Source organism: Caretta caretta, chromosome 20, assembly GCF_965140235.1.
Source record: "Caretta caretta isolate rCarCar2 chromosome 20, rCarCar1.hap1, whole genome shotgun sequence".
Classification (NCBI taxonomy): Eukaryota; Metazoa; Chordata; order Testudines; family Cheloniidae; genus Caretta; species Caretta caretta.
The window spans coordinates 3,468,326-3,494,037 of NC_134225.1; the positions used below are offsets into that span (position 1 = coordinate 3,468,326).

The window sequence follows — 25,712 nt, forward strand, 5'->3', positions numbered from 1 at the left end:
ATTGAGCAGGCTGGAGATTTGAACCAAGGGGACCCTGCGGAAAAGCCCCGGTGTCTAGCTCCCTTGCTGGGTCCCAAGGCCATAGACTCCGTCAGCCAGATGGGTGGGGATGTGGACAGGCTCCCACTCCTGACCCCAAACTATATGTCTGTGTGGAGTTTCCTGGGACCAGGCCCCTCGGACCTCTAGTGGGAGCAGAAGGTGATGCTCAATGGGGAGACATTCTTGGGGTGGCCAAAGGGCATGGGCTGCATAAACCTTCCCACATGCGGCCTGCGAGTGCTATCGACCACCCCTGACCTAAGGGAGGGCGTGAAACTGGAAGGGCCTGGTGTAACTCCTACCAAGGAATGGGAGAGATGCTGGGGCATCCATGGGAACGTTGGTGGCTTCGAACTTCCCCAGGTCACCGGCTAAAGTGACCCCGCTCAGTTCGATCTCGAAGGGGGGAGAGATGTGACGAAGTGGGACTGTTCTTAATGTTTCCTCTGAATAGTGTGGGGGTGCCTCAGTTTCCCCTAGGCAGTTCTAGGGGGTGGAGTAAGGGTGTCTGATCATTGCAGAGCCCCAGAGAGCAGGTGTGTGCAGGAGTCTGGACACAGAGAATGGCCAACACCCTGTTTCCTGGCAACTGGTGGCCTGGGCCCTTCCCCCCCTGCAAGGTGAGAGCTGAAGGGTTGGAGAACAAAGGAATCAGGTGACCTCCTGGCCCAGGAAAGGAACAAAGCCCAGAGGAGGAGGGGCTGGAGGGGGTTTTCAGTTTGGGGCTGGCTGGGACATGGAGTGAAGTGCAGACGTGGTTGTCTGGCTCACTGCCCCCCAAAATGGACCCAGCTGAGGGGTCCCGTTCTCTGCACCTGCAAGCTCTGTTTTAGACCATGTTCCTGTCGTCTAATAAACCTTCTGTTTTACTGGCTGGCTGAGAGTCACGTCTGACTGCGAAGTTGGGGTGCAGGACCCTCTGGCTTCCCCAGGAGCCCCGCCTGAGCGGACTCGCTGTGGGAAGCGCACGGAGGGGCAGAGGAGGCTGAATGCTCCGAGGTCAGACCCAGGAAGGTGGAAGCTGTGTGAGCTGTGTGTCCTGAAGACAGGCTGCTCACAGAAAGGCGACTGCCCCAGAGTCCTGACTGGCTTCATGGGGAGCAGTTCCAGAGCATCGCCCAGGGACTCCGTGACAGCCCCCACCCCTGCATCTCCAACCAAGCCCCAGCCGCGCAGCCCCTTCCCCAGAGCGCAGCCCCGACACCCCCACGCCCCGGGTCCCCAGAGAGAACAAACTGGGAGGGGAAACATGGGTATATTGACAACATGTAGCAAGATTGCAAACCCCCAGCAACAGCCGGGGTAACCCCCCCCCCTACCACCACACACACACACCCCGGGGAAGGGAGACACCTCAAGGTACCCCAGCCCTAAGTGCAAACACACACACACCCGCCTCTGCCCGTCGGTGAGCGTGCCAGGAGAGAAATGTCCTGGGGGAGCTCCTCTCTGCCCCCCTTGGCCCCACCACCCCGCTTCCATCCTCCGGAGAGAGCAAACAAGGGATCTGCTGCTTGCCCCAGCCCGCCACGTGTCCCGGGCCAAGGCGGCTGACGGATCATGGCCTAGCTGGCACCCCAGCACCGATATCCCTGCTGAGGATCCGCTCCCTGCAGCGACACGGGGCATTTATTCCAGGAGGGGGGCTCCATCTGCAGCTGCCCCCAGGAGCGATCTCTAAGGAAATGCCCCCCGGGGGCCGTGTTCGGGCATGAGGCGCGGCTCCAGGCCCAGCCCGCTCGCCCCTTGGCTAAAGACCGCTGCCGGCGCCGGCCCGGGCTCAGATCTCCTCCAGGAAGTCGACGGGGAAGAGCCCCATCTTGCGGCCGGTGTAGACCTTGACGTACCCGTTCACTTCCTCCCCCTTCTGCACCACGATCTGGGGGGAAGGAAGGAGGGTGCCCCGGAGGGGGGGCAGGTTAGACGCCACTGGGAACCAGATACAGAGCAGGCTGCCCATAGGGCAGTGGTGGGGCTGGGGTCGGAGATGCAGTGGGGCACATGGATGCAGAGCAGGAGAGACAGAGGGAGCGCGGGGGCAGAGACGTAGGGCTGGGCATCCATGCAGGTGGAGGGGAACAGGGGCAGAGAGGCAGTGAGGACCACTGGGGAATGGAAGGGGGGAGGGATGGATTGGGGTGCAGGATTGGGCCTCATGCAGTGTGAGGGTGCAGGGCTGGGCTCCCCTGCCCTGGGAGGGGAGAACACGGAGGCGTCAGGGATTCGGGGCCGGGCACCCATGCCCTGAGCTGCTGGTGCCAGAGGTGGATGGCGTGTTTCTTGGCTGTGCAGCAGAAGGACCGGGCTGGGGGTTGGGGGGGCGTGTCGGGGAGGGGTGAGGCCCCCCCGGGGAGCTGGCTCTGTGCTCACCTGATCCTTCTTCAGCGTGATCTGCCCGATCTCCTTGTTACCCACGAAGGACCTGGTGACCTTGTGAACCCGCTCGCCCGCTCGCACCCGGACGATGAAGTTCGGGGGGAAGTAGCCAATTTTCTCACTGATCTTCCCCTGCAAGGAGTCACACCGGGGAGGGGGACGGGGGGGTCACTGGGAGCAGCCCAGCCTGCAAGGACACCACCCCTCCTCCAACATGCCGGGCCTGGAACAGTGCAAGCAGCGGGTTGGGATTGTGGGGTGCGGACATTGGCAAAGCTGTTTGCACGGGGGGAGCCCCGGGCTGGGCTAGCAGGGGCTGGGGATCAGGAGTGAGGGGCCCCAGCAGGGCTGGGGGGTGAACCCAGGGCTGGGCTAGCAGGGGGCTGCGGGCTGGGATGGGGGAGAAGCTCGAGGCAGCCCCTCACCCTCGTGAGTGCTGAAGATCCACCGGCTTTAAGCTCTATCCCCCCAGTCGCTGCCCCCACCGTGTGCCCCGCTGCTGCCGAGACCCCGGAGCCCTCCCCAGCTGACTGGGAAGACCCCTCCTTACCCGCCACCACTCCTCGTTGGAGTCATCCACCACCGTGATCTTCTCCCCCGGGCTGCAAGGGAAGGGACTCGGGCTAAGCACTGCGGGGCAGGGCCCATCCTTGACACCGCGGGGCCCTGGGATCTCGGACACCAGCCCCAGCGAGAACGCCACGGCCCTGGGGCAGCCAGCTGGGTGGGGCAGCCTCTCCCCAGCCCCACAGATGCCTCAACCGCTGGCCGCTGCATTCGCTCCTCCGTGGGCTCATGGGGCCCGCGCTGGGCCCCCGGAGATCGAGGATCAATCCCCCGCTCGGCACGACTCCCTGTGTGACCTGGAGTGAACCCCCCGACTATGAACCTGGGGGAATCCCCCCTTCCCCTGTGTGTCTGGATTGAGAGCTCAGGGCAGGGTCTGTCTGTGCAGCGCCCGGCACCAGGGGGCCCCGATCTCAGGCAGGGCAGGGTCTGTCTGTGCAGCGCCCGGCACCCTGGGGCCCTGATCTCAGTGGGGGCAGGGTCTCTCTCGTGTCTGGCACCAGGGAGCCCTGATCTCAGCTGTGGTTCTCCTGGCTGTAAGCAGTGCGGCCATGGCAGCTTTTGAAAGCTCCAGCTCCCGGAGCCCTGTGACGAGGGGAGATCTCGTCTGGAAAAGGGAGGCTGTTTCTCCCCGTGGCCCAGGCAGGCGTGAGGACGGGACCCGAGCGTGTGCGAACGGCTCAGGAGCTGACGGCACAGAACGACCCCCACCCCTGGCATTTCTTCGTCTGTCTGAACCCAGCGGTGTTTGGAAGCCGGGCTCGCAAGTTCTGCGCCCGGGGGGCAGCCGAGCTGCATAATGTGGATGCCAACCGGCGGAGACAGACCCTGCGACCGATGCGCCTCCAAGGACAATTTCATCCCTTGGGGGCTAATGCCACATGCCAGGCCTGGGGCGCTCGTCACACACAGCCCCCCAAACTCACTGGAAATCCAGGTCGTCCTTCTCCAGGGCTTTGAAGCGATAAAGTGCCACGAAGTAATGAGTCTGCAGGAAGCCGGGCTGGGGCTTCTTGTTCTGCGGGGGCCGGGAGAACGGGGTCAGAGCAGCGGCAGGGACTATGGGCACCATCTGGCTGCCAGGCCCTGAGCGCTCTCAGCAGGAATCGCCCTGCCCTGGCTGCGCCCCACGGCCTCTTCCCACCCCAGAGCTTGGCTGCAGCCGGGCCCCGCCCATGGGGGAGGATGGGAGGGGACTTGTCAGTAGGGGCGCTGTGACCCCAGGGGGAGGGGTCGCAGTGGGGTACAGAAAGGGGGTACCTTGTCAGGGGGCTGTGACCCCAGGAGTAGGGGGCAGGGGCAGTGAGGTGCAAGGGGGGTCCAGGAGGGGGTACCTTGTCGTCGGGGGTGCTTTTCTCTGCCTTCTTGTCCCCTTCTGGGTTGCCTGGAAGCACAGGAAGGAAGAGGAGAAAGGGGGGTTCAGTTTCATTTACCAAGTTAACAGATGGGTGTCCCCCCCTCCCAAGCACCCAGGGCCCAGGCTGTGGGCAACACCCCACAAATTCCACCCTGCTGCTGAGACCCCAGGGCAGGTGCGGGGGTGGCAGGAAAACAATTGGGCCAGACGCCCTGCCTGGCATCACGGGACACAGAGCTGGGCAGGCCCCCGCCAGACCCCCACAGCTCGCACCTGCCTCGAGTTTGCCCAGTTCGTGCTTCCCAGGCTCCGAATCCTCGTCCATCATGGTGGCCAAGGGCTGGAAGAGAGACGGGGAAGCAAGTTAGAGAGGGGGCGCCGGCCGGGCGCCGCAGGAATGTGGGTGGCAGGGAACAGGGGGAGGGCAGGACCCTGGGGATGGGGGGGGCAGGGAATGGGGCGTTGGGGCTGGGCTAGGTCCCAGGAGACTGAGGGGGGCAGGGAACAGGGATTGGGGCAGGACACTGGGGATGGTGGGGGGCAGAGAACGGGGGGGCTGGGCCCCATTGGATTGTGGGTAGCAGGGAACGGGGCGCTGGGGCTGGGCAGGGCCCTGGCAGACTGTGGGGGGCAGAGAACGAGGGGCTGGGCAGGGCCCAGGGGATGGTGGGGGCAGGGAATGGGGCACTGGGGCTGGGCAAGGCCCTGGCGGATAATGGGGGGCAGGTACGGGGCGCTGGGGTCGGGCTGGGCCCTATTGGGTTGTGGTTAACAGGGAATGGGACACTGCGGCTGGGCAGGGTCCTGGTGGATTGCGGGGGGCAGGGAATGGGGCGCTGAGGCTGGGCAGGTCCTGGTGGATTGTGGAGGGCAGGGAACGGGGCGCTGGGGCTTAGTGGGAGCCCGGGAACCACGCGCTGTGTGTGGCTGCCGGGATGCCAGTGGCTGCCATAACATTTGGGGCGCAGATCCTCACCTCCCGGCCCGTGGACGGGTCCCCAAGACGCAGCAGGGAGATTCTGGTCCCTCGCCAGAGCGCCCCATGCCAGGGCAGCCTGGCATCACCCCCAGCCTGCGCCAGACGTTCCACCCCTGCCCCCCACAGGCCTCGGCTTTGGGGCACTTCCTCCCCCCATCAGCGCCCACCCTGGGGACCCCCTTCCCCAGCCAGCGTGGCCCCCCTGTCCCTCCAGCTCACATTCTTCTTATCGTCCTGCCCTTTCTTTCGCTCCTTGTTGGCCATGATGACGCCTGTCCGGAGGGTCTCGAACACGGGGTCGCTGCGATTGGCTGCCGCTGAGTCAGACACCACAAGGGGGCGGTGAGTTCCGGAGGGGGGTGGGGGGGGGAAGGTTGTTCCACTTATGGGGCAGGAGGGGGGTCTGTGGCCCCCCACGGGGGGGGGCTGGTACTTACAGAGCAGCTCCCTGACGCAGGCATATTGTTGGTTGCTGTAGAGGGGGGAGCTGTACGCCCGGCGGAACCCGGGGGGCTGGGAGCGAGAGAGAGAGAATGGGGGAGTTACCGGGGCAGGACAGATGCCTGCATAGCCAGGACGCCTGGGTTCTAGCCCAGCTCGGGGGCGGGGCGTGTCTAGTGGTTAGAGCAGGGGCTGGGAGCCAGGACTCCTGGGTTCTATCCCTGGCTGTTGGAGCGGTGGGGCAATGGGTTAGAGCAGGGGAGCCAGGACTCCTGGGTTCTACCCCAGCTCTGGAAGGAAGTGGGGTCTTGTGGTTAGAGCGGGACAGGGCTGGGAGCCAGGACTCCTGGGTTCTACCCCAGCTCTACCCTCTAAACCTGTGGGACCCCAGTGAGCCATTTCCCCTCCCTGTGCCTCAGTTTCCCCACTGGTGCAAGGGGGGCTGGGCCGGACTCACGATCTTCCCGAAGCAGCGCTGCATCTCCACGTAGGACTGGCAGTGCTGGTGGATGCTGGTTTTGCAGTTCTTGCATCTCAGGCCAAACTTGTTGTTCACTGGGGCGGGGGGGACAAAGACGGGTCGATTAAACGTCCCAGCCATGGAACGGGAGAGGGGGCGGGAGGCTGGACAGGGACCCCCCCCAGCAGGGATCAGGGCTGGCACAGGGGCAGTGTGTCCCGCCCCCCGTGACTGGCTTCACAGAGCCCTGGGAATAGATGTCTCCTTGGGGAGGGGGCGGCCATCGGGCCCCTTCAACCCCCATGTGCCCCACCGAGCTGGGCAGTAGGGGCCACGTTACTGTCCCCCAGGACTGGCCAAAGTGCCACGGGGAGAAGGGGCGGAGTCCCAGTGGGCTGCCTCTGTGTGGGTCGCTGACCCCCCAGTAAGGTGTGTCCCCCCCCCCCTGTCCCCTGCCCCCTTGGGCCAGTGCCCCCCGCCCACTCCTCATCCATGCTCCCTACCTCTCTGGCCTAAATACCCCCTCCCTGCTCCTTGCCTGTGCCCCCCTCCCCAGCCATGCCCCCCTCCTGCACCTTGTGCCCCCTGCCCTAGCCACGTCCCCCACCCCCATCCCCCCAGCCACGTCCTATCCCCCCCCCCACCGGACCACCACCCTCCCCAGCCATGCCCCCTCGCCCCAACCCCTCCCCCCAGGGCTAACCAGCCCCCCCCGCCCCCCACTCACGGACAATCATACGGGCGCAGACATCACAGAACTTGGGCTTTTTGAAGTACTGATCCTTGAACTTGTGGGGCTTGTCGTTGACGGGCTTCTGGGGCTCGGGGGGCGGCTCAGGCTCCTCCTCCTCCTCCTCCTCTTCCTCCTCGTAGAAGTAGTAGAGGGGCCCCCCCGTGGGGCTGACCAGCTCCCCGTTGGGCTGCGGTTCCGCCGGTGGCTCCTCCTTGGGCCTCCGCAGGAACAGCTGCTTCAGTGCCTGGAGCTGGGGGGCCGGGGGGGGGGGAGAGACACTGGGCACCTCGGAGACACTGACGCCCCCCCCGGGGGAAACTGAGGCATGGGAGGGAAACGGGGGCTTGCCCCAGGGTCCCACGGGGAGTCAGTGGCACAGCCAGGAGAGAACCCAGGAGTCCTGCCCCCCAGCCCCTCGCTCGGTCCACACACCCCCCCGCCCTTAGCAGGGCACCTGGCCTGGGGTTCCCCCATCCCAGCACGGAGCCCCGGATCCGGGCTCATGCCCCATGGGCCAGGCGAGGCCGCCCTGATGGCGGGTTGGTGGCCAGGCTGCTGCCCCAGATGGATGCAGCAGGAGCCCAGACGGTGCCCTGGCTCCAGAGGGAATGGCTGGGGGCAGCCGGGGGGGGGCTGGCGACGCCCCCCCTCATCTCCTTTGCACACCCCAGGCTGCTGTGGGTGCCAGAGCCACCTCCTCTGCTGCCCACGACTGCCCCCTGCACCCCCAGCTCGCTCAGCCCCCCTCGCTAGGCCCCCCACTCTCTGGGGCCTGCTGCGCCGGGGGGGGCAGCGTTGGCAGAGGACCCCCAACCCCCTCCCTGCAGGAGTGTGCGCAGGGCACCCGTTGCACAGGCGTAACGGGCTGGGCGTGCCGGCCGCGGAGACCTGGGCATGGGGAGGTGGGGGGCACGCGGGCAGCAGGCCACGTCCCCACCGACACCCCCAACTCATGACATCCCTGGGACTTGGGGGGGGGGGGGGTTCCAGCCGCTGGGACACAGGGACCTGCGTCCCCCCGACTGGCAGCCAGTGGGGCCGGAAAGGAGCCCCCCCAAGAGGGCCAGGCAGCGCTGGCGGGGGGAACCTCCCAGCCCCCCCATCCCGAGGCCAATCCCCTGGCAGCACTTACCCTGCTCGCTGGCTTCCCCCCGGGCGCGGGCGAGGCTGGCGGCGCCAGGGACTCCCTCTCAGTCATGCTGCAAGGGGGAGCAGAGGCGTCACGGGGCCCCGGGGGCTCCCCTGGCAACACCCGCTAACCTGCAGCCAATTGAAGGCGCCGCGGGATGAGCCAGCTCGGAGCCCGTCTCTGCCCCACAGCAGCGCCCGCCAGGGCCCAGCATGGGGCATCCATGGGCACAGAGGAGGCCCACGCTCCTGCCCACGGTGCCAGACGAACAACCTGCCCGGGGGTTTACACAGCACCGGTCGGCGTCACGGCAAGGGCCCTGCTTCTCTGCCAAGGCCTTACCGCGCCCCCCAGAGGAGACAGCCCCAGCCCCACGACTGCTGGGCCTACCGCTCGCCCCCTTTCTGCTGTGCCCAGCAGTGCCACGCCCGCAGCTCCCCACACGTCCGGCCCAGGCGCTATTTTAAGTTCCCGGCATCATACGAGCCCTTGCTCCCCCAGCTTGCAGGGTGTGTGTGTCGCAGGGGCGTGTGTGTGTGAGTGTGTCACGGGCGTGTGTCACAGCAGGGACGTGTGTCGGTCGCAGGGGTGTGTATGCTTGTGTCTGGGTGTGTCACAGGGGTGTGTATTGCAGCAGGAACGTGTCTGTTGTGTGCGCGTATGCCTGTCACGTGCGTGTGTAACAGCAGGGACGTGTATCTGCCGCGGGGGGGGTGTGTGCGACAGGGGTGCATGTTACAGCAGGGACGTCTGTCTGTCGCGTGTGCGAGCCTGTCGCAGGGGCGTGTGCGAGCGTGTGTGTGTGTGTGCGACAGGGGTGCATGTTACAGCAGGGACGTCTGTCGTGTGTGTGTGTGTGTGTGTGTGTGTAACGCTTGAGAGCGGAGGCCGGGGGCGCTTTGGGGGCCCAGGCTGCCGGACCCCCTGCCCCAGTCTGGAAGGGAAGGGGGCGTCTGAGATGGGTGCACAGCCGGGGAGAGGAGAAAGACAGCAGGCCGGGTGTGTGTGTGTGGGGGGGGGAGACTCACCTCTGAGCTTCGGGCTCCCTCCCAGCTGGGTAAATCCTCCCCAGGAGCAGTGCCGACGGGCCCCGGCTGCCCCAGAGTAGCCAGCGCCGACCCCCAGGCCTGGCTGCACAGGGGCGCTCGGCTGCCGGCCGGGGACGGAGTGACAGGGCGAGAGGGGAGCGAACAGCTGAGCCCCATGCGGGAAGCTGACGCCGAGAAATTGGAGCCTGCACACGAGCGGGCCTGGCCGGCGGGAGCCACTGGCTGGTTGCCTGGAGGGTCCGGGCGCTGGTGGACGCGGGCACAGGGTAGCCAGCCCAGCCACAGGTGGGACGGGCACCCGGGCTGCAGGTGTTCGGTTCCCATGTCCCCGCAGGGACAGGAAAGGGCGTTCTGCCCCTGGGATGCACCGAGCCATGGCCACCGGCCAAGGAGCCGCGCTCTGCGGATTCTGCCTGGGAACAGGGAGACCCAGCGGCCGAGGAGCAAGATATTGGCAGGCTCTCTCTCCCTGCAGGCATCGGGCTCCGGCAGACGGTGGGGCGAGCCCCCCCGACCTGCCTGAACCCCCCCATGCAGGGCCTGAGGTTCGGTCACCGGGCTGGGACAGGGTAAAGCCACTTCTGTGTCCTTCTAGTTGGGGGGCCCTGCCCGGCCCAAGTCAGAGCAGCCTCGGGGCTGCTCCAGCTTGTGTTCTGTTCCCCATGGCCCTGGGCTGCAGACAATACCCATAACGCAGCACACACGGGGCATGCCCCGAGCCGCTCTGATGCCCGCTGGGGAGGCCCTGGTGGGGCAGTTCTCAGGGGGCCGCTTGCACCCCCTTTTCCTGCCCCCCACCAGCTTCTCCGCCTTGAGCTGCCATCACAGGCCCTGTCCCTGGAGGGCTCCCACCCTGTCCCTTCCTGCGGAAGCTTAAACCATATGGGGGGCTGTGTCCATGTCCCCCTGCATGTGGGGAACACCCTCTGTCCTCGGGGACTGGGGCAGCCGCTCTGTAGCAGGCTCCAGGCCCCATGGCCAGGCCTTCGCCCGACTCCTCCTCCTGCCCGGGGGACAAGGAGCAATTGGCTAAACGCCCCGGGCAGGGAGGCTCCGGGCCAGACTCCCAGGGACATTTTGGCATCCCCAGTATTGGGAGTTTTGGGGGGGCAAGTTGGACAAACCCCTGGCAGGGCTGCTCCAGGGTTACTGGGTCCTACCCCCGCACTGGCCTGGGAGATGTGCAGCCGGGGCGCCCCTTGCCCCCCAGCAGCTGGGAGATGGGACAGGGAGGCCAGCTGCTGCTGAACTCGGCCCAACCCAGGCCGCCCGGGGTGGGGAGCTCAAGCCTGGGGGCTACGTCCAGGAGTTGGCTGTTTGCCCCAGAATCTGTCAGGCTCTGGTGCATGTGGATCCGAAATCCCTTCTGCCAGGCTGACCCCGAACACCAGAGTCCCCACAGAGGTGGAGGGTTGGGGCCCTGGCTGCTCTGCGGCGGGCAGCGCTGGTCTCCAGCCTGAGACTCTATCGTCCCTGGGGGGCGCAGGTGGGCACGGCCCCTCCCAGGGACACCCCCCTCCTGCTCAGCCCCAGGGCTGCTGCCCCCGCGGTACAGCCCAGGGGCTGAGCGATTTGCTGCAGGCTGGTCTGAGAATCCCCCACCTGCCCCCTCCAGTCGGCTCTTACCTCTCTGGTGCGTTCTGCCCGTCACCGCAGGGGCTGGCCCGGCCCCCGGGAGGCTGGAGCGCTGCAGGCCGACGCTGGGCCTGCCGTGAGGTCTGTGCTGGGCCTCGCTCCTCTCCCACGGCGAGCGTAGCCTGGCCTGGCGGAGCAGCGAGCCAGGGCCGGTAGCAGTAGCCCACAGGCCACGAGGCTTGGCCGGCTCTCTCTGTGCCGCGGGGGTGCAGGGCCCGGGATCAGCTCCACCCCCAGGGGCCCGGCTCAGCGCCGCAGGGCCGATGCCGCAGGCAGGGGCTCTGGTTCGTTGGTGCCAGTTCCTGGAGGCTCCAGTTTGGGCACGGATGTGGCCCTGCCTGCCCCTGGCTATGGGGCTCAGCGGGGAGCCATCCCTCCCTTCGATCCTCTCCAGGGCCACCGGACTGCCCCACACTGCCATCCCAATGGAGGGGGACTGGAGGGGGGCTCGGCCCTACCCTACTAGGTGTCTAGGCCTGCTCCTTAGCCCTGCTGATGAGTGGGGGCGACACCCACCCCCCGTGAGCACCCCTCCCCCACTGGTGCCACCCCAGGAGGGGTACAGTGGGGGGGGGAAGAGGGGGCGGTCCCAGAGATGAGCGGGGCACGTCTCGCGTTAACCCCTCGCGCTGGGCACAGAAACCGGAAGCAGCTTTAAAGTGATGGACGATTTTTTTTTTTTTTTTTTATATTTAAAAACAAAACCAAACCCCCGCCGCCCCCGCCCCCCCGGATTAAATAGACTGTACAGCGACCAGACCCAGCCAACACCTGCGTGTGCGACTGAACGCGGTGCCCGCCACGGCACAACGCGGGGCGAAACGAGACACGTGTCCGGGGGGGGGCAGTGGGGGGCACGTTACCGGGGGGCGAGGGGGGGAAATGTTCTTCCACTCCAAAAAAAAAAAAAAAAACCCCAATCATCATCAATTTCTCATCTCTTCATTGTGTCCATATAAATAGAGGCCGGGCGCGCGGCCGGCGGGGGGGCGGTGGGGCCGGGCCGGCGGGGGCCTACTGGGAGCTGGCCCGCTCCAGCACCCGCAGGTCGTAGTTCTTCTTGGCCCCGCGCAGCCGGAAGCGGCTGAGCGAGTTGTTGAGGTGCAGCGAGGCGTTCTGGGCGGCCAGCGGGCTGGGGAACACGGCCACCACGGTGTACAAGGCAGCGAGGTCCGGGTGCCGGCCGTTCTCCGCCGGCCCGTGGTGGTCGCCTGCGCCGCCCCCGGCCCCGCGCCGCCCCTGAGTCTCCTTCAGCCACTGGATTTTGGCCCCGGCCATGGCGAGCTGGGTGAAGAGCTTGTCGGCCTCGGTGCGCGTGATGCCCTCGGGCAGGTCCGTCACCTCCAGCACCCGGCCCAGCACTGCGGGGAGACAAGGCCAGGTCAGCAGCTGGGAACCAGCGACCGGGAACCAGTGACAGCAGGGAGGGAGGGAGGGGGTTGGGAGCCAGGACTCCTGGGTTCTCTCCCTGGCTTTGGGAGGGGAATGGGGTCTACAGGTTAGAGCAGGGGGAGAGGGCAGCCAGGACTCCTGGGTTCTATACCCGGCTCTGTGAGGGAGTAGGGCTTAGAGGTTAGCGTGGGGGGGCTGGGAGCCAGGATGCCTGGGTTTTGCTCTGGGAGGGGAGCGGTCCCTGCTTGAATCCCAGAGGCGGGAGCTGGGATGTCCCTGCAGTTCATGCCCCAGGGCACCCCCTTCTCCCTGCGGTGGGTGGGCCAATGCACGTCCCATGCAGCCCTGCAGAGCCTGTCCCGGGGCACAGGACGCTCCCTGGCAGGAGAGTTTGCCTCCCCTCTATCAGCCCACCCTGGAGCCAGACTCGGGCCCGGGGACATGGGTGGGGAGAACTGAGGGGGGGCCGAGCGCTCAGGGCTCCTTGGGGGGCACCTTGGGAAGCCTCTCTGGGCAGCACGGCCAGTCCCAGACACCGGTGCTTCCGAACTCAGGGCAAACCCAGCTCCCGGCGGAGGGCAGAGGCAGCTGATGCCAAGGGGCCGTGGTTAATTTCTGACCTGGCCCAGAACGGAACCACACCCGCCTGTGCCAGCCCCACACAGGGGGCAGAGCCAGGCCGTGCCCAGGCCGTGCCCGCAGGCCGAGCTGCCCGTACTCTGCAGCTGTCAGGGCACAGAGCGCGTCGCGGCCGCGGCTCGGGCTCCGGGAGCCAGGCGGGGGTGAGCGGCAGTTCCAGGGCCCTGGCAGACCGAATTCTGTGCTAATATTAAACCAGCGTGTAACAGATCCCCCGGCCCCTGCCTGCTCCACTGCCCGAGTGAGGGGGTCTCCCTGCTGCAGCTGTTTATCCGGGGCGGGGAAGGGGGAGGGATTTTAAGCCTCCCCCGAGACCCGTGGCAGGACATTGCCTTGCAGCCTGTCCCCAATTAGCAAGCGCCGAGCGTGCTCCCCAGGCGGGCGGCAGAGAGCCCTCTGCCGGCTGCCGAGCCCGGCGTTTGGAGAGAACCCCAGCTGAGCAGCTTCGGCTGGGGGATCTCAAAGCACTTCGCAGACGCCACCCCGCTACTATCTCGGTGGGGAAACAGGCAGAGAGGGAGTCAACGACAGGAACAGCCCACAAGTCTGGACACCAAGCTCTGCTCTACCCACTAGACTCCCCTCCCCGAGCTGGGCACAGAACCTGGCTCCCAGCCCCGCCCCCCACTTTAACCAATAGACCCCACTGCCCCCCAAAAGTGGGGGTAGAACCCAGGAGTCCTGGCTCTCAGCCCCCCCTCACCATTAGATCACACCCCACAGCGCAGTGTGTGCGTCTCCTGGCACACACTCCTCCAGCTGCTGGACGCAGCTCAGCCGGGGGAGCACAGGGCACTGTGCTTTGTGCCATGTGTGGCGGGGGCAGAGAGGGAGGCCCGGGGGCCTCTCTGCTGCCACCGCGCACACTCTCTAAGGGGGCTTGCGGGCAGCACTTCCGAGGACCATGGGTCTCTCCTCTCTAGTCCCCAGCAGGTCCCGTCCAGGATCGGTCCCTGCTGCCCAGTGACAAGGGCTCAAACTGCCCCCTCGGCAGGTGACTGGTGAGGGAGGCACCCGGGAGGCTGGGCTGGCTGGGGCGTTTGCCAGCCGAGGCCAGGCACGGGTGGGCGTGAGCAGCCCCCGAGGTCACTCGCCTACGTCGCTTGTGCCGAGGTCGGTGGACGCTGACTTGAGGGCCTGTCTCTTGCCTCGGTTTCCGTGTTTCATCCCTGTCTGGCCCTGGAAGAGCGAAAACAGAGTCACCCGGAGAAGCCGCCCCGTCCCGCAGAGCCGGCTGGGAGCCCCTTGGCCAGCGTGCCCAGAGCACAGAGGTTAGCCCAGCCCCTGGTGCAGCCGAGCGGGGACAGGCAAGGGCCATTTCCAGCCTGCACTCGCAGGCCAGGGAGCAAGGAAGCAGCTTGCTCCCTGCGCCCGTCTCCATCTCGGGGGAGATGCTGCAGGACGCTCGGTGCGGATGTCCGGCTTGGGCGAGGCTGGGGCAGAGTGACGTTTCAGCCCAGGGACTATTTACATGGGAACTCAGCCGGCCTGCTGTCAGCCTGCTCAGAGACGGGCTGCGGGCACTGGGCTAGGGCCCCGATCCTGCAGCGCAGGGCATGTCCTGGTGGAGCCCGAGCGTCCCTCTGCACCAACCAGGGCCTAGGTCTGCAAAGGGCCATGCTCCGGGGCGGTGGGGGTGGGCGCTCTTTGGGACTGACTCACTATTGTAATTTTTGCCTGGCCTGAGGGAGGGGAAACTGGGGCTCACCCCCCACATTTTGCTTCTTTCTGGGGGACAAAGGTGACTGGCTGGAGTTTGAAGGGGGGGCATTGTTTGTTGGGCTTTTATACAGGTAGGCGAGAAATTCCGCAGTTTCAAAGCTTGTTCCTTTTCCAAATCCAAATGCCAGATGCTTCCGAGAGACTGAACGCAAGAGGGCAATTACCGAGTGATCCATCCCCTGCCCTCTAGTCCCAGCTTCTGGCCGTCAGAGGCTTGGGGGACACAGAGCCTGGGGGTTCACCCCTGACCATCTCGGCTAACAGCCTTGATGGACCTGTCCGCCATGAACTTTGAACCCAGTTATACTCTTGGCCTTTACAACGTCCCCTGGCAATGAGTTCCACAGGTTAATTGTGTGTGGTGTGCAGGACTTTTTCTCTATGTTTTGAGTTTGTCAAAAACAGAGTTTTTGGTCGAAAACCCACCATTAAGGACAAAAGTCTCCCGTTTTCCCACCTTGGGACTCAGGTCTGGCTTCCCCTGTCCAATTCTGGGGGATGGGGGACAGGAGCAGGGCTACAGCATCAGAGACGCCAGGCCAGTGAGTCCCTGCACCTAGGGTGGGCTAGTGCCGCAGACAGACCCATGCTGAGGGAGCAGCTTCCTCTTTGGGAGCCCCCCAATCTCTGCGTCCCCCAAAGAGCCCTCGAATCCGAACAGGGAAGACCAGTCATGAGCCCCCCACTCCTCCAGCCCCAGCTATGCCAATGTTTCCATCCGAAGTCGGGGGCCAGGAGGAGGACTGGCTGTGATGGGGGACCCCAGCCTGCCTCCGGGCTGGCGGCCGCACTCTCCCTACCTGGTGTGTGCTGTAGGTGGACTGGCTGGGCAGCAGAGGAGCAGGGCAGATGGAGAGATTGTACTGCAGTGGCTGGCCCAGTAGAGAGTAGCGCCCGTCGCCTGGAAAGCAGAAGCAGAGATTTGGGGGTGCTGGGGCGGGGGGGTGCAGCGCTGCAGAACCCCACAGGAGATGGTCCTTCCCTCCACGCTCCCTGCTCCTGCCAGGGACGTGCGCGTCAGCTCGGCCACAGCCATTCCCGGGAGGGGGGGGGGCAGCAAGGGGGTGAGGCCTCCTCTCTGGGCACCAGTCTCACTGGCACGGGCCGGAAAGGCGGGGAGGACGTGACAGTAGCAGGGTGAGTGGTTATATGGGACGCTCGCAGGCCTTGAGTTCGGGTTTTCAAGGCAACCGACGCTATGGAAATAACCCATCTGGTGGGTCCTGTAACACCTGGCCAGCAGGCCCCGCCCCGCGGGGCACCAGGCTCCGCCCCCTGCAACAGCTGGCTGAGAGGCCTCAGCTCCCTGGAGCGCCAGGCTCTACCCAGCGACTGCTTTGCAGGTTCGAAGGCTGCCTCGGCAGGTCAGGGTTCACTCTCTGGCCACCGGTGCCTCCCCAGGGGACCAGGCCAAGGGCCCATTGTCCGGATGCAAACTCCCACAATGCACCCAGTCAAGACCACCCCATGCCTTGGGCCCGGGCTCCTCGGAGCTCTGAGCTTGGCCAGTTTCACCGTAGAGGCTCTTCTGGTTCCAAGGCTCCCCGCACCCCGTCTCACCCTTGGCGCCCTTCTCACCTTGTGCTGGGCCCACGGGCCGGGGGAACTGAGTGAGGACCGGGAGCGGGCCGAGCCCTGTGCAGACGCTGCTGAGGTTGGTCACGGGAGAGGGCGTCGGGGACTGAGTGGGGGACGTGATGGGGCTGGTTAGCTGGGTGCTGGCCTGGAGACGGGGGAAAGGGTTAGAGGCATGGATCAGGCCCCGCACCCCCTACCCCCACCCCACGGGGACGTGCTGAGCTGGCTCTCTGCAAGGGGCTGAATCCGACCCCCAGCCCCCCTGGCCTTGGGCTAGTGCCTGGGGCCCTTCTCTGCCCGCATCAGGCTCAGGCCGGGGTCCCGCCCAGGCTGCAGTGGCCCCCCCGCCCTGTACCTGGGCGCTGGTGTCTGGGTGGTACAGGTCCCCCGGCTTCTGCCCCCGCTGGTCCAGGCCATAGTATTTACAGTGGCTCCACTGCACCACGGGAGGGTTCTGCGGGGGCTGGGGGCCGCTGGGCACGTTCAGCTGCATCACGACCACGCCGGGCCCCGGCGGAGACACCCCTGCCAAGAGGAGACGGCGGCTGGGACGGGAGCTCCCAGGGTCACAACGCCGGGACGGGCACCCCCTGCCCCCAGCCAGGCGAGGGGTGCTCACATCAGAGCCTGGGGAGCGGGGGCTGGGAGCGGCTCCCCTGGCTACAGAAACCTCCACTCGGTGGTGCAGGGGCTTTCTGGGGGGACCGTGCCAGGCACTGCACCCCAACCCTTCCCTGTGCCTGGCACTGCACTCCAATCCTTCCCTGTGCCTGGCACTGCATCTCCATGCCTGGCACTGCACGCCAATCCTTCCCTGTGTCTGGCACAGCATCTCCATGCCCAGCACTGCACCCCAATCCTTCCCTGTGCCAGCCACTGCACCTCCATGCCTGGCTCTGCACCCCAATCCTTCCCTGTGCCAGCCACTGCACCTCCATGCCCGGCACTGCACCCCAATCCTTCCCTGTGCCTGGCACTGCATCTCCATGCCTGGCACTGCACCCCAATCCTTCCCTGTGCCTGGCATTGCATCTCCATGCCTGGCACTGCACCCCAATCTTTCCCTGTGCCAGGCACTGCACCCCAACCCTTCCCTGTGCCAGGCACTGCATTCCAATCCTTCCCTGTGCCTGGCACTGCATCTCCGTGCCTGGCACTGCACCCCAATCCTTCCCTGTGCCTGGCACTGCATCTCCATGCCTGGCACTGCACCCCAATCCTTCCCTGTGCCTGGCACTGCACCCCAATCCTTCCCTGTGCCTGGCACTGCATCTCCATGCCTGACACTGCACCCCATCCTTCCCTGTGCCTGGCACTGCACCCAATCCTTCCCTGTGCCTGGCATTGCATCTCCATGCCTGGCACTTCACTCCAGTCCTTCCATGTGCCTGGCACTGCATCTCCTTGCCCGTCATTGCCTCCCAATCCTTCCCTGTGCCTAGCACTGCATCTCCATGCCTGGCACTGCACCCCAACCCTTCCCTGTGCCTGGAACTGCACCTCCATGCCCGGCACTGCACCCCAATCCTTCCCTGTGCCAGGCACTGCACCTCCATGCCCGGCACTGCACCCCAATCCTTTCCTGTGTCTGACACTGCACCTCCATGCCCGGCACTGCACCCCAATCCTTCCCTGTGCCTGGCACTGCATCTCCATGCCTGGCACAGCACCCCAATCCTTCCCTGTGCCTGAAACTGCACCTCCATGCCTGGCTCTGCACCCCAATCCTTCCCTGTGCCAGCCACTGCACCTCCATGCCTGGCTCTGCACCCCAATCCTTCCCTGTGCCAGCCACTGCACCTCCATGCCTGGCACTGCACCCCAATCCTTCCCTGTGTCTGGCACTGCACCCCAATCCTTCCCTGCGCCTGGCACTGCACCCCAATCCTTCCCTGCACCAGACACTGCATTTCCATGCCTGGAACTGCACCCCAATCCTTCCCTGTGCCTGGCACTGCATCTCCATGCCCGGCACTGCACCCCAATCCTTCCCTGTGCCAGGCACTGCATCTCCATGCCCGGCACTGCCCCCCAATCCTTCCCTGTGCCTGGCACTGCATCTCCATGCCTGGCACTGTGTCTGGCATGGCACCTCCTATTCCTTGTCTCCCCATGCCTGGCACTGCACCCCCATCACTCCCGCTGTGTCCACCTGCAGTGGAAGCCAGGAGCTCCCGGGGCCCCAGCCTGCACTTGGGTGACCCCGTGGGGCTGCGGCGAGGATGGCAGAGCGGGTGGATCCAGGGCACAGGGACCCCAGGGAGCGTTCCTTTCCTGTCCTTCTTGGGGGGTCTGATCCAGACCATGCCAGGCTCCCCCAGGGGAAGAAACAGGGAGCTGAGAGCAAAGCAGTGCCCCGGCCTGGCCACCAATGACTCCGCTCCCCCGCACCTCCTTTCTCCCCCCAGCCCCAGCCTTGCTCCTCAGGGGAGGCAGTGCAGCCTAGTGGGAGCAGCGCCTGCTAGTGCCACCTGGAACCGGGCTCCGTGCTCTCTGCGGCCCAGCCCAGCCGGCTGACCACACTGGGGTTGCACTGCGCTGGGACGGGACCGGGGCAGTGCCAGGCGGGGCCGTGTTCGCCCCCCTCGGTGCTGGCAGGAGGATGAGGGAAATTTACCAGCGCTAAACCCTGCTCCGGCCGACGGGGGAAGGGGCGGGGGGCAGCTCAAGAAAGCAGCCATAGCTGGGCTGGTACAGATGCTCTGCTCTGGCCTTGGCCTGGCTGCTGACCCCCGGCCCCCCAGCCAGCTGGAGAGGGGAAGGGTGACATCACGGGCCTCGCAGCTGTTGCAGGGTCACTCCTGACCTAGCTGATCCGTCCTGGCCGCCTGCTCGCAATGCCAGGCAGCCCCAGGGGTTTGGCTAATGCCGGTCGACTACAGAGAGGTGTTGGTGCAAAAACCCTGGCACCCTCCCCCGGGAGCCTAGAGACACGCTCCCTCGTACTTCCTGTGTATCCGCCCGACCCCTCTCCTAACACCTGCCTCTCCTGCATGGCCTGCTGCCCCCCAGATATGCACAGGGGGCCCAGTTCAACATCCCCAGCAGCACCAGTGCCCCCAAATGCCCACACCACTCTGCCCTGGGTGCCCATGCCCAGCGCATGCCAGGAGTCCTGGCTCCCAGCCCCCCTGTGCTAACATCTAGACCCCACTCCCCTCCAGAGCTGGGGATAGAACCCAGGAGTCCTAGCTCCTAGCCCCCTGCCTGTCACCACAGTTTTAAAAGCTTGATTCCAGCCAATTCAAGGCTGTCGAGTCTGAGAATGCCCAGAGCCCGCTGCCATACCCGGTGCCCCCAGCAGATGGCATGTGAGGCCCAGCCAACACAAGGCTGGGAAGAGCCCCGTTGGCCCTGGCTGAAATGCCTGGCTAGCCCACGGGCAGAGGGGCCGGGCCCCCGGGCACCACTCACAGCCACTGCGGGGGAGGTGCAGAGCTGGGCTGTGTGAGCAGAGCAGCCCTGCCCCAGTTCTCCCCCCAGGGGCCTGGATCGCTAGGTGAACGCACCGGCCGTCCCAGAGTGTCCAAACGCTGAGCCGCCTCCGTCTCTCTCTCCAATTTCCCTACAGAGCCCTGGTGGCGGGGCAGCCTGGCCGCCCAGCGTCTCTCCCAGAGGAGGCAGGGCAGCAGGGCTGGCTGCCCCACACCAGGCTCTGCCTGGCCCCAGCCCGGCCTCGGCTTGTCTGCTGATGACCGTGGGGGGCAGGGAACTGGGCTGAGACCCACCCGACTCAGTTCACAGAAGCCACCAACCGCTTCTGTCGGCCTGGGTCGGAGCGGGTGGCTCAGCTGTGTGTTACCAACCCCCCCCAGAGAGCCAGCCCCTCCTGGGCTAGGACGCCAAGGTACTTGCCAGCGCCCCAGCAGGGGGCAGGGTGAGCCTGGGAACCGGCGGTCTCTCCTTACCCGAATACGGCTGCTGCATCTGTGGCGGGCTGCAGGGCGAGGGAGACTGGGGCATCTGATACTGCTCGGAGCTGGGAGGCTGCAGGTACCCGACCGAGGGGCTGCCAGGAGGAGAGAGCTGCAGTGAGGCGTCAGAGCTGCATTTCCCCAGACCCCGCCTTTGAGAGGCAGCTTCTCCCCAACCCAGGGGCTGGGCGACCACACCCGTTTGTGCTGGGGTCACCTCCCCGCTCTGCAGACGCACGGGGACTTGGGGCAGCCCTCCCCGTGCTGGCTCCTGGCTCACAGGACTGCTGCAGTGCAGCCGGTTCTGGGGAGGAGTGCCACACTACGGCTGGGAGAAAGGGAACTCTGGCGATGCTGATGCCCCGACTCTTCGGTTGGGCAGGGAAGGCCAGCGGGGCGAGCAGGGGGCTCCAGCTGCGAGCTCAGGGCTGCTGCTGCAAGTAGGAATGTGGTGGAACGGCACGGCCCAACTGGGAAGGAACGGATGGGGGACCCCAGCGCATCACCTGCCCCGATGCCCGAGGACATCACAGCCTGGGCATGTGGGCGACAGGCCTGCCTTGGAAGGAGCTAAACCCTCTGCTCCTCAGCAGCTGTGCCTAAGACCCTGGAGCAGGAGAGGCTCCAAACACAGCCCCCTACGTGCCCCCTGGTTATCCCCCACTGCCCAGAATCTTGCCAGCCCAGCAGCAAAGGCCCCCCCTGGCCCCTGCGACTCTGCCTTGCTGATCCTCTCCCCTTTGACCAAGGCCAGCTCAGCCAGCAACCACCCGCCGCACGGCCCCCCCCAGGCACCGTGGCCCCTCGCTCTCCGAGCGGAGGTGGGCCGGAGATGCCGCTCACCTTACCTGGTGCCGTTCTGCTGGGCCGTGGGGATGACGCTGTAATAGACCGGCATCCCGCCGGACTGCAGCCCTCCCTGAACCGACTGGCTGGCGGGCACCAGCACCGGCTGCTGGAACGGCTGCTGGACCACCCCCTGCGACTCGCTAGCCACCGGGACCTGCGTCGAGAAGCAGAGGGGAGCCATGGAGAGCGGCACTGGAGGAAGCGGCGCTCCCACCCGAGGAGGAATGTGAGGGAGTCCACACCAGGCTGGGGGCAGCCTTGCTAGGGAAGGGGTGGAAGGCCCAGGGCAGAGAGCCCAGGGCATTGTGGGCTGGGACTGGCTCTGCCCACACCCCCAAGCTCCCAGCGTCAGGGCCTTTCGCACCGCGGCCTCTCCCCCAGCCCAGCACGGGGAGGGAGTGACGGGTTCACGCCACTGCTGGGGAATGAGAACACCATGGGTGTGAGAAGCAAGGCAGGAGGAGCAGGCTTCTGGGGGACCCCGTCTGTGCAGCCGGCATTATGCGCCCGGCCTCCGGTTCACACCCTCTGCTCTGGATTATGTCAGGAGCTAGACGAATCTAGCTGCGCCCGCTGTGACTATCAATACCCGGTTACCCTGGAAACTGGCACGGGGGCAGCACGCAGACGTCAGGGCTCACACACCGGCCTGGCTTTTGGGAGTGCCGGGAGCGACACGCAGGGGGGTTCCCTCGCCCGGGAGCCCAGGTCGAAGCTGGTATACAGCAGCCTTATCTCAGCTGGGCTGGCGTCGCCCCCGAGTTATGTCACGTGGCCCCGCTGCCCACCTGATACGAGGGCAGTGCCGTGTACTGGACCATCAGGCCTTGCATCTGGCTCCCCATGTTGCCTCTTTGATTGCTGAGGAGGCCGGAGGTCTGGGATGGCTGGACTCCCAGCATGCTTTGCATCTGGCTCCCCATGTTGCTCCTCTGATTGCTGAGGAGGCCGGGGGTCTGGGACGGCTGGACTCCCAGCATGCCCTGGTACGTCTGCTGCTGGTTGGACATCATTGGCTGTAAACCTGCTGCGGGACAGGGGTGGGACGTAAGCGCGTCTCTGGGGCACCGCGCAACTCCAGTGACGCAGCTCGGGTCCCTTCGTTCACGTTCCGCATCCCAGCGGCAGCTGGGAAGGCTCTGCAGCGAGGAGGCCGCTCGACCAGGACGGACCCCTACGACAGGCACCACAGCAGGTCTACCCCGACCCCAGGGAAAGTTCCAACCCCCCCACCACCCCGGTCAGTATCTCTCGCTGTTCTCTAGCCTCTTCCATCAGTGCACTCTACAGAGGGAGTCAGTATGATTCTCCCTATTCGACAGATGGGGAAACTGAGGCACAGGGAGGGGCTGCGACTTGACCACAGACACCCAGCTGGTCAGTGACGGAGCTGGGAATAGAACCCAGGGCTCCTGACTCCCAAGTCCAGTGCTCTTCCCACTAGGTCACACCATCTCTTCCAGTTGGTTTATGCCTGGAAGCAGGAAAGGTTTGAAAAGCTCTTGCCCTCCATGATATCTTGCGGCAGAGAGTCCCGCAGGCTGGATGGAAAAGCTCCAGCTACAAAAATTCAGCCAGTTTTAAGTGTTCTTCTTATGCATTAACAAACGGGGTTTAAAGTTCTTTCCTGCACTCTGGTGGAAAGGTTAACTGTCAGCGGGGGTGGGAGCGGGGAGACGGGGACACAAGGCTTCTGGGCTGAGACAGAGGGTAGAAACTCCTCCTGGTTTCATAGCCTTAAAGGCCAGATGGGACCATTAGCTCGCCCGTCTGACCTCCTGCATAGCTCACCCTGGACTCCTGTCAAAGCCAAAGCATTTAGTCAGACTAATGCATTTCAGCCCCCAGGAAACTAAGCTGTGAGCCCCAGGCTTAGAACAGGGGAGACCCAGGTACCACCGATGCCTGAGGCCGTGGACATCACAGGGAACTGGATAGGTGAGACTTGCCAAGAAATCCCAGCAAAGCGCATCCCACACTGCTGGAACCGCCCTCACCCCACTCCCCCTGCCAATCCGAGCTGGGGGGGAAATCCCTCCCCAACCCCAAATCTGGCTGGCGGAGGGATCCTGAGGGTGTGAACAAAGCCCACCGGCCTGGCAGTGAGAAAGAGGATTTGCTGTGACGCCGTCTCTAAGCCAGAGAAACATTTTGGAGCAAGTTACGAGTAACTGCGGCTGGTGGGCAAATAGACAAGGCCTGGGGGGCACAAGCCCTGCACACAGACTATTAACCTGTCATCGGGTGGGAGCAGCTCCAAAAAAGGGCAGATCGCCGCAGACCCCTCCCGCCGCCCGCCTGAGCCCCTTACCAGGCTGCTGTGCAGGCTGTGGGAGCTGCTGACTGCGCTGGGGGCTGAAGGCCACCGGGTGACTGAGAGGTCTGTATTGCTGGCTGGAGTTCGGATACTGCCCGGGCGGGTAGTAGGAAACCTGAATCTAGCAGAACAAAGAAAGTCTGTGGAGAAATCGAGCCGCTCCGAGCAACGGGTGAGAAAATGGAGGTCCCAGGCCTTCTGCCCTCCCCAGACCAGCCAGGACTCACGCTGGGGCTGCTGCGAGAGAGGAACGAGCCCCCGCCCTGCAAGCTCACAAAGCCGCCCCTACAGGGCCGGGAACCAGAGCCGGGGCAGCAGCCTGTGGGCGTGTGATGGGCTTGGGGGGTGTCTTTGGATTCATGCCAGCACAACAGGGGAAGAGAAGGGGGACACGGTGACGTAGCAGTCGAGGTTCAGGAGGTCCCAACTCCCACCCACGCCGGGCCCCAATGACAGCACTGTGGGGCCGTGGGGGAACCCTACCGACGTGAGGACAAGCTGCAGGATCGGGGCCTTACACGGTTTCTTTATAGATCCCTAGAGCTTAAGGTTAGACATGACCGTTAGAGCATCAGTGTATAGATCCCAGGCCAGCGCGTCACCCAGTTACCCTGTGCAACGTGTTCGACTAAAGCATCTTCCAGCCAGGCTGGATTTGGAGCCATCCAGAGTGGGAGACCCGACCGCTCCCCTTGGACATCACTTACAAGAGTTCATCACCTGCCCTGCTAACCAGTGGGGCCTTTCTACCAACCGGAACGGGGCTGGTTTCACCTTCCAGCCACCGGTTCGTGTTCCACCTTCCTCCGCTAGGTTCAAGAGCCCAGCAGTACCTGGGATTTTCTCTGATCTGGACACAGGGATCCCGTCAGCGCCCCCTCAGATTGCAGCCATCTCTGGGGGTGATATACTGCACAGCACCAAGCTGGGCAAGAGTGTAGGACAGGAAGTGAAGGAGAATCTCCTTCCCAATGGACGCTGACCAGTGTGTTTTCTTATGCTCCACCCCAGTGTCTCTCGTCTTTCATGGGCTAGTCCCACCGCCCGATAACAGAGGCCCTGGGACTTCCCCGAAAGAATTCCTGGTTGAACTACGGCTGCTCTTGTAGAAAAACCATTCATGGATCTTGATTTAAAACCGCCAGTGCCAGAGAACCCACCACAGCCCTCGGCCAGTTGTCCCGATGGTTCACTCTCATCACTGGTCAAAATGTCCTATTTCCAGTCTGAATGTGCCTAGCTTCAACTTCCAGCTGCTGGGTCATGTTAGAACTAGATACAAGAGCCCGCCACCAAATTTTTGTTGTCCATGCAAGTACCCGCAGACCTATCTTTAGGGCTTGGCCTATACTCGAAAGTCTGACTGGTTATGGTGCAGTTCGAATTCGCCAGGCAAACACTTTTATTCGGGAGTAAAAGTGGGGGTTTTCCTTAACCCGCTTCCCAAGGGGCATAAACTAAGCCCAGAAAAGGCCCCTCATATTCCGGAGTAAGGCCGGGTCTATGCTTGAAGGTTTTGCTGGCAGAGCTATCCTGGCAAAGCCCGCCACGTGTGGACGCAGCGGATAGAGGCAGAACTGAGCTTTATAGCGATAGGGCTTATTCCAGCCCCGTGAGTGAAATTAGCGATAGTGGCAAAAGCGGGTTTTGCGGGTATAACTGGGTCTACACTGGGGCTTTGCTGGTTAGGAACCACCCCTCATCCCAGCCCTGACCAACCGCAGTGCAGACCTGGCCCGAGAACGTCCCCCCGGCCACATTCAGACCGTAATTCCTACTGGTCTAGCCTTCCCGTGCAGACAAGCCCCATGACACCAAGCAGGGTGGGGCAGGGACTGTCTCTTTCTGGGGTGTCTGCAGCGCTGATCCACGACTCAGGCCCCTCTGTGTCACTGCAATACCCCTGGTAGCCAGCGCAAAGGGTGCAGGCTGAGTTCCGTGGACTAGATGCTCCGTTCCCAGGGGCTGCCCCCCCTTCACCCCAACACTTGGCACTAGCCTCCCTCATGGCTTGTCTCGCCCCAGGCCACCCACACTGTCCCAGCCCTTGTTGCTTACTTGCTGGGGAGGCTGCAGGTAGCCCTGGGGCTGCAGGACTTGCTGAGCGGGAGTCGTGTGTCCCGAGGTGGAGTAGCTGGAGGAAGGGATGGGCTGTCCCGGGGACGTCATGATGAATCCCGTCTGCTGAGGATGCTGGGAGATGAGGGGCGGCTGGAACATGGCCGAGGACGGGTCTGGAGCTTCCGTGGAGCCCTGACGGCTGAGGCTGATCTGCCCAAAGGGGGAGCTGAGCTCATCAGCCTGCGGGCGGAGGGAGAAGGAGAACAGAGCATGGGCACCGGTGTCTCTGGGTCATGCCAACAGCGAGGACAAGAAGCTTCTACCCCCCACCACTCAGAGCTGCCTCCGGAGAAGCCCACAGTTGTGAGCATGGCGCTTGGGCAGATCACGTTCGCAAGGTCAGGAACCTGTCTTCGGGGCTGGAAGCAAGGAGCCTGTGGGTCTGTGGCAGGGGTTGGGAGGATGGAGTCAC

At 64.7% G+C, this 25,712-nt stretch overlaps 2 protein-coding genes across 17 annotated transcripts in view; both read right to left on the reverse strand.

The window, feature by feature from the left end:
* Positions 1-1,301: 1,301 nt before the first annotated feature.
* STAC3 (SH3 and cysteine rich domain 3) lies at positions 1,302-11,330 on the reverse strand. 2 transcript variants are annotated; one of them, XM_075121737.1, is made up of 12 exons: positions 10,760-11,330; positions 8,088-8,154; positions 6,950-7,205; positions 6,220-6,317; positions 5,759-5,834; positions 5,541-5,638; positions 4,616-4,682; positions 4,320-4,369; positions 3,912-4,003; positions 2,969-3,020; positions 2,413-2,550; positions 1,302-1,921 (listed from the first exon to the last, which is right to left on the reverse strand). In XM_075121737.1, exons 2-12 carry the CDS (start codon positions 8,151-8,153, stop codon positions 1,823-1,825), a joined length of 1,092 nt encoding a protein of 363 aa, XP_074977838.1. In that variant the 5' UTR covers position 8,154; positions 10,760-11,330; the 3' UTR covers positions 1,302-1,822. The 2 variants fall into 2 exon arrangements, with proteins under 2 accessions (XP_074977838.1, XP_074977839.1); XM_075121738.1 differs by lacking the exon at positions 10,760-11,330 and having other exon boundaries at positions 8,088-8,739.
* A 358-nt stretch (positions 11,331-11,688) lies between these two features.
* The window catches only part of R3HDM2 (R3H domain containing 2), a 109,680-nt gene continuing 95,656 nt past the window's right edge, over positions 11,689-25,712 (reverse strand). For 10 of the 15 annotated variants that reach the window (XM_048832197.2, XM_048832196.2, XM_075121736.1 and 7 more), the window contains 10 exons: positions 25,238-25,480; positions 23,174-23,300; positions 21,651-21,889; positions 20,862-21,016; positions 20,008-20,108; positions 16,455-16,624; positions 16,100-16,244; positions 15,322-15,422; positions 13,894-13,978; positions 11,689-12,129 (listed from right to left, as the gene is read on the reverse strand). In XM_048832197.2, the coding sequence (XP_048688154.1) occupies positions 11,783-12,129; positions 13,894-13,978; positions 15,322-15,422; positions 16,100-16,244; positions 16,455-16,624; positions 20,008-20,108; positions 20,862-21,016; positions 21,651-21,889; positions 23,174-23,300; positions 25,238-25,480 (1,713 nt within the window). In that variant the 3' untranslated portion in view covers positions 11,689-11,782. The remainder of the gene's footprint in view (positions 12,130-13,893; positions 13,979-15,321; positions 15,423-16,099; positions 16,245-16,454; positions 16,625-20,007; positions 20,109-20,861; positions 21,017-21,650; positions 21,890-23,173; positions 23,301-25,237; positions 25,481-25,712) is intronic. The other 5 variants (XM_048832188.2, XM_048832193.2, XM_048832185.2 and 2 more) reach the window with 2 other exon arrangements.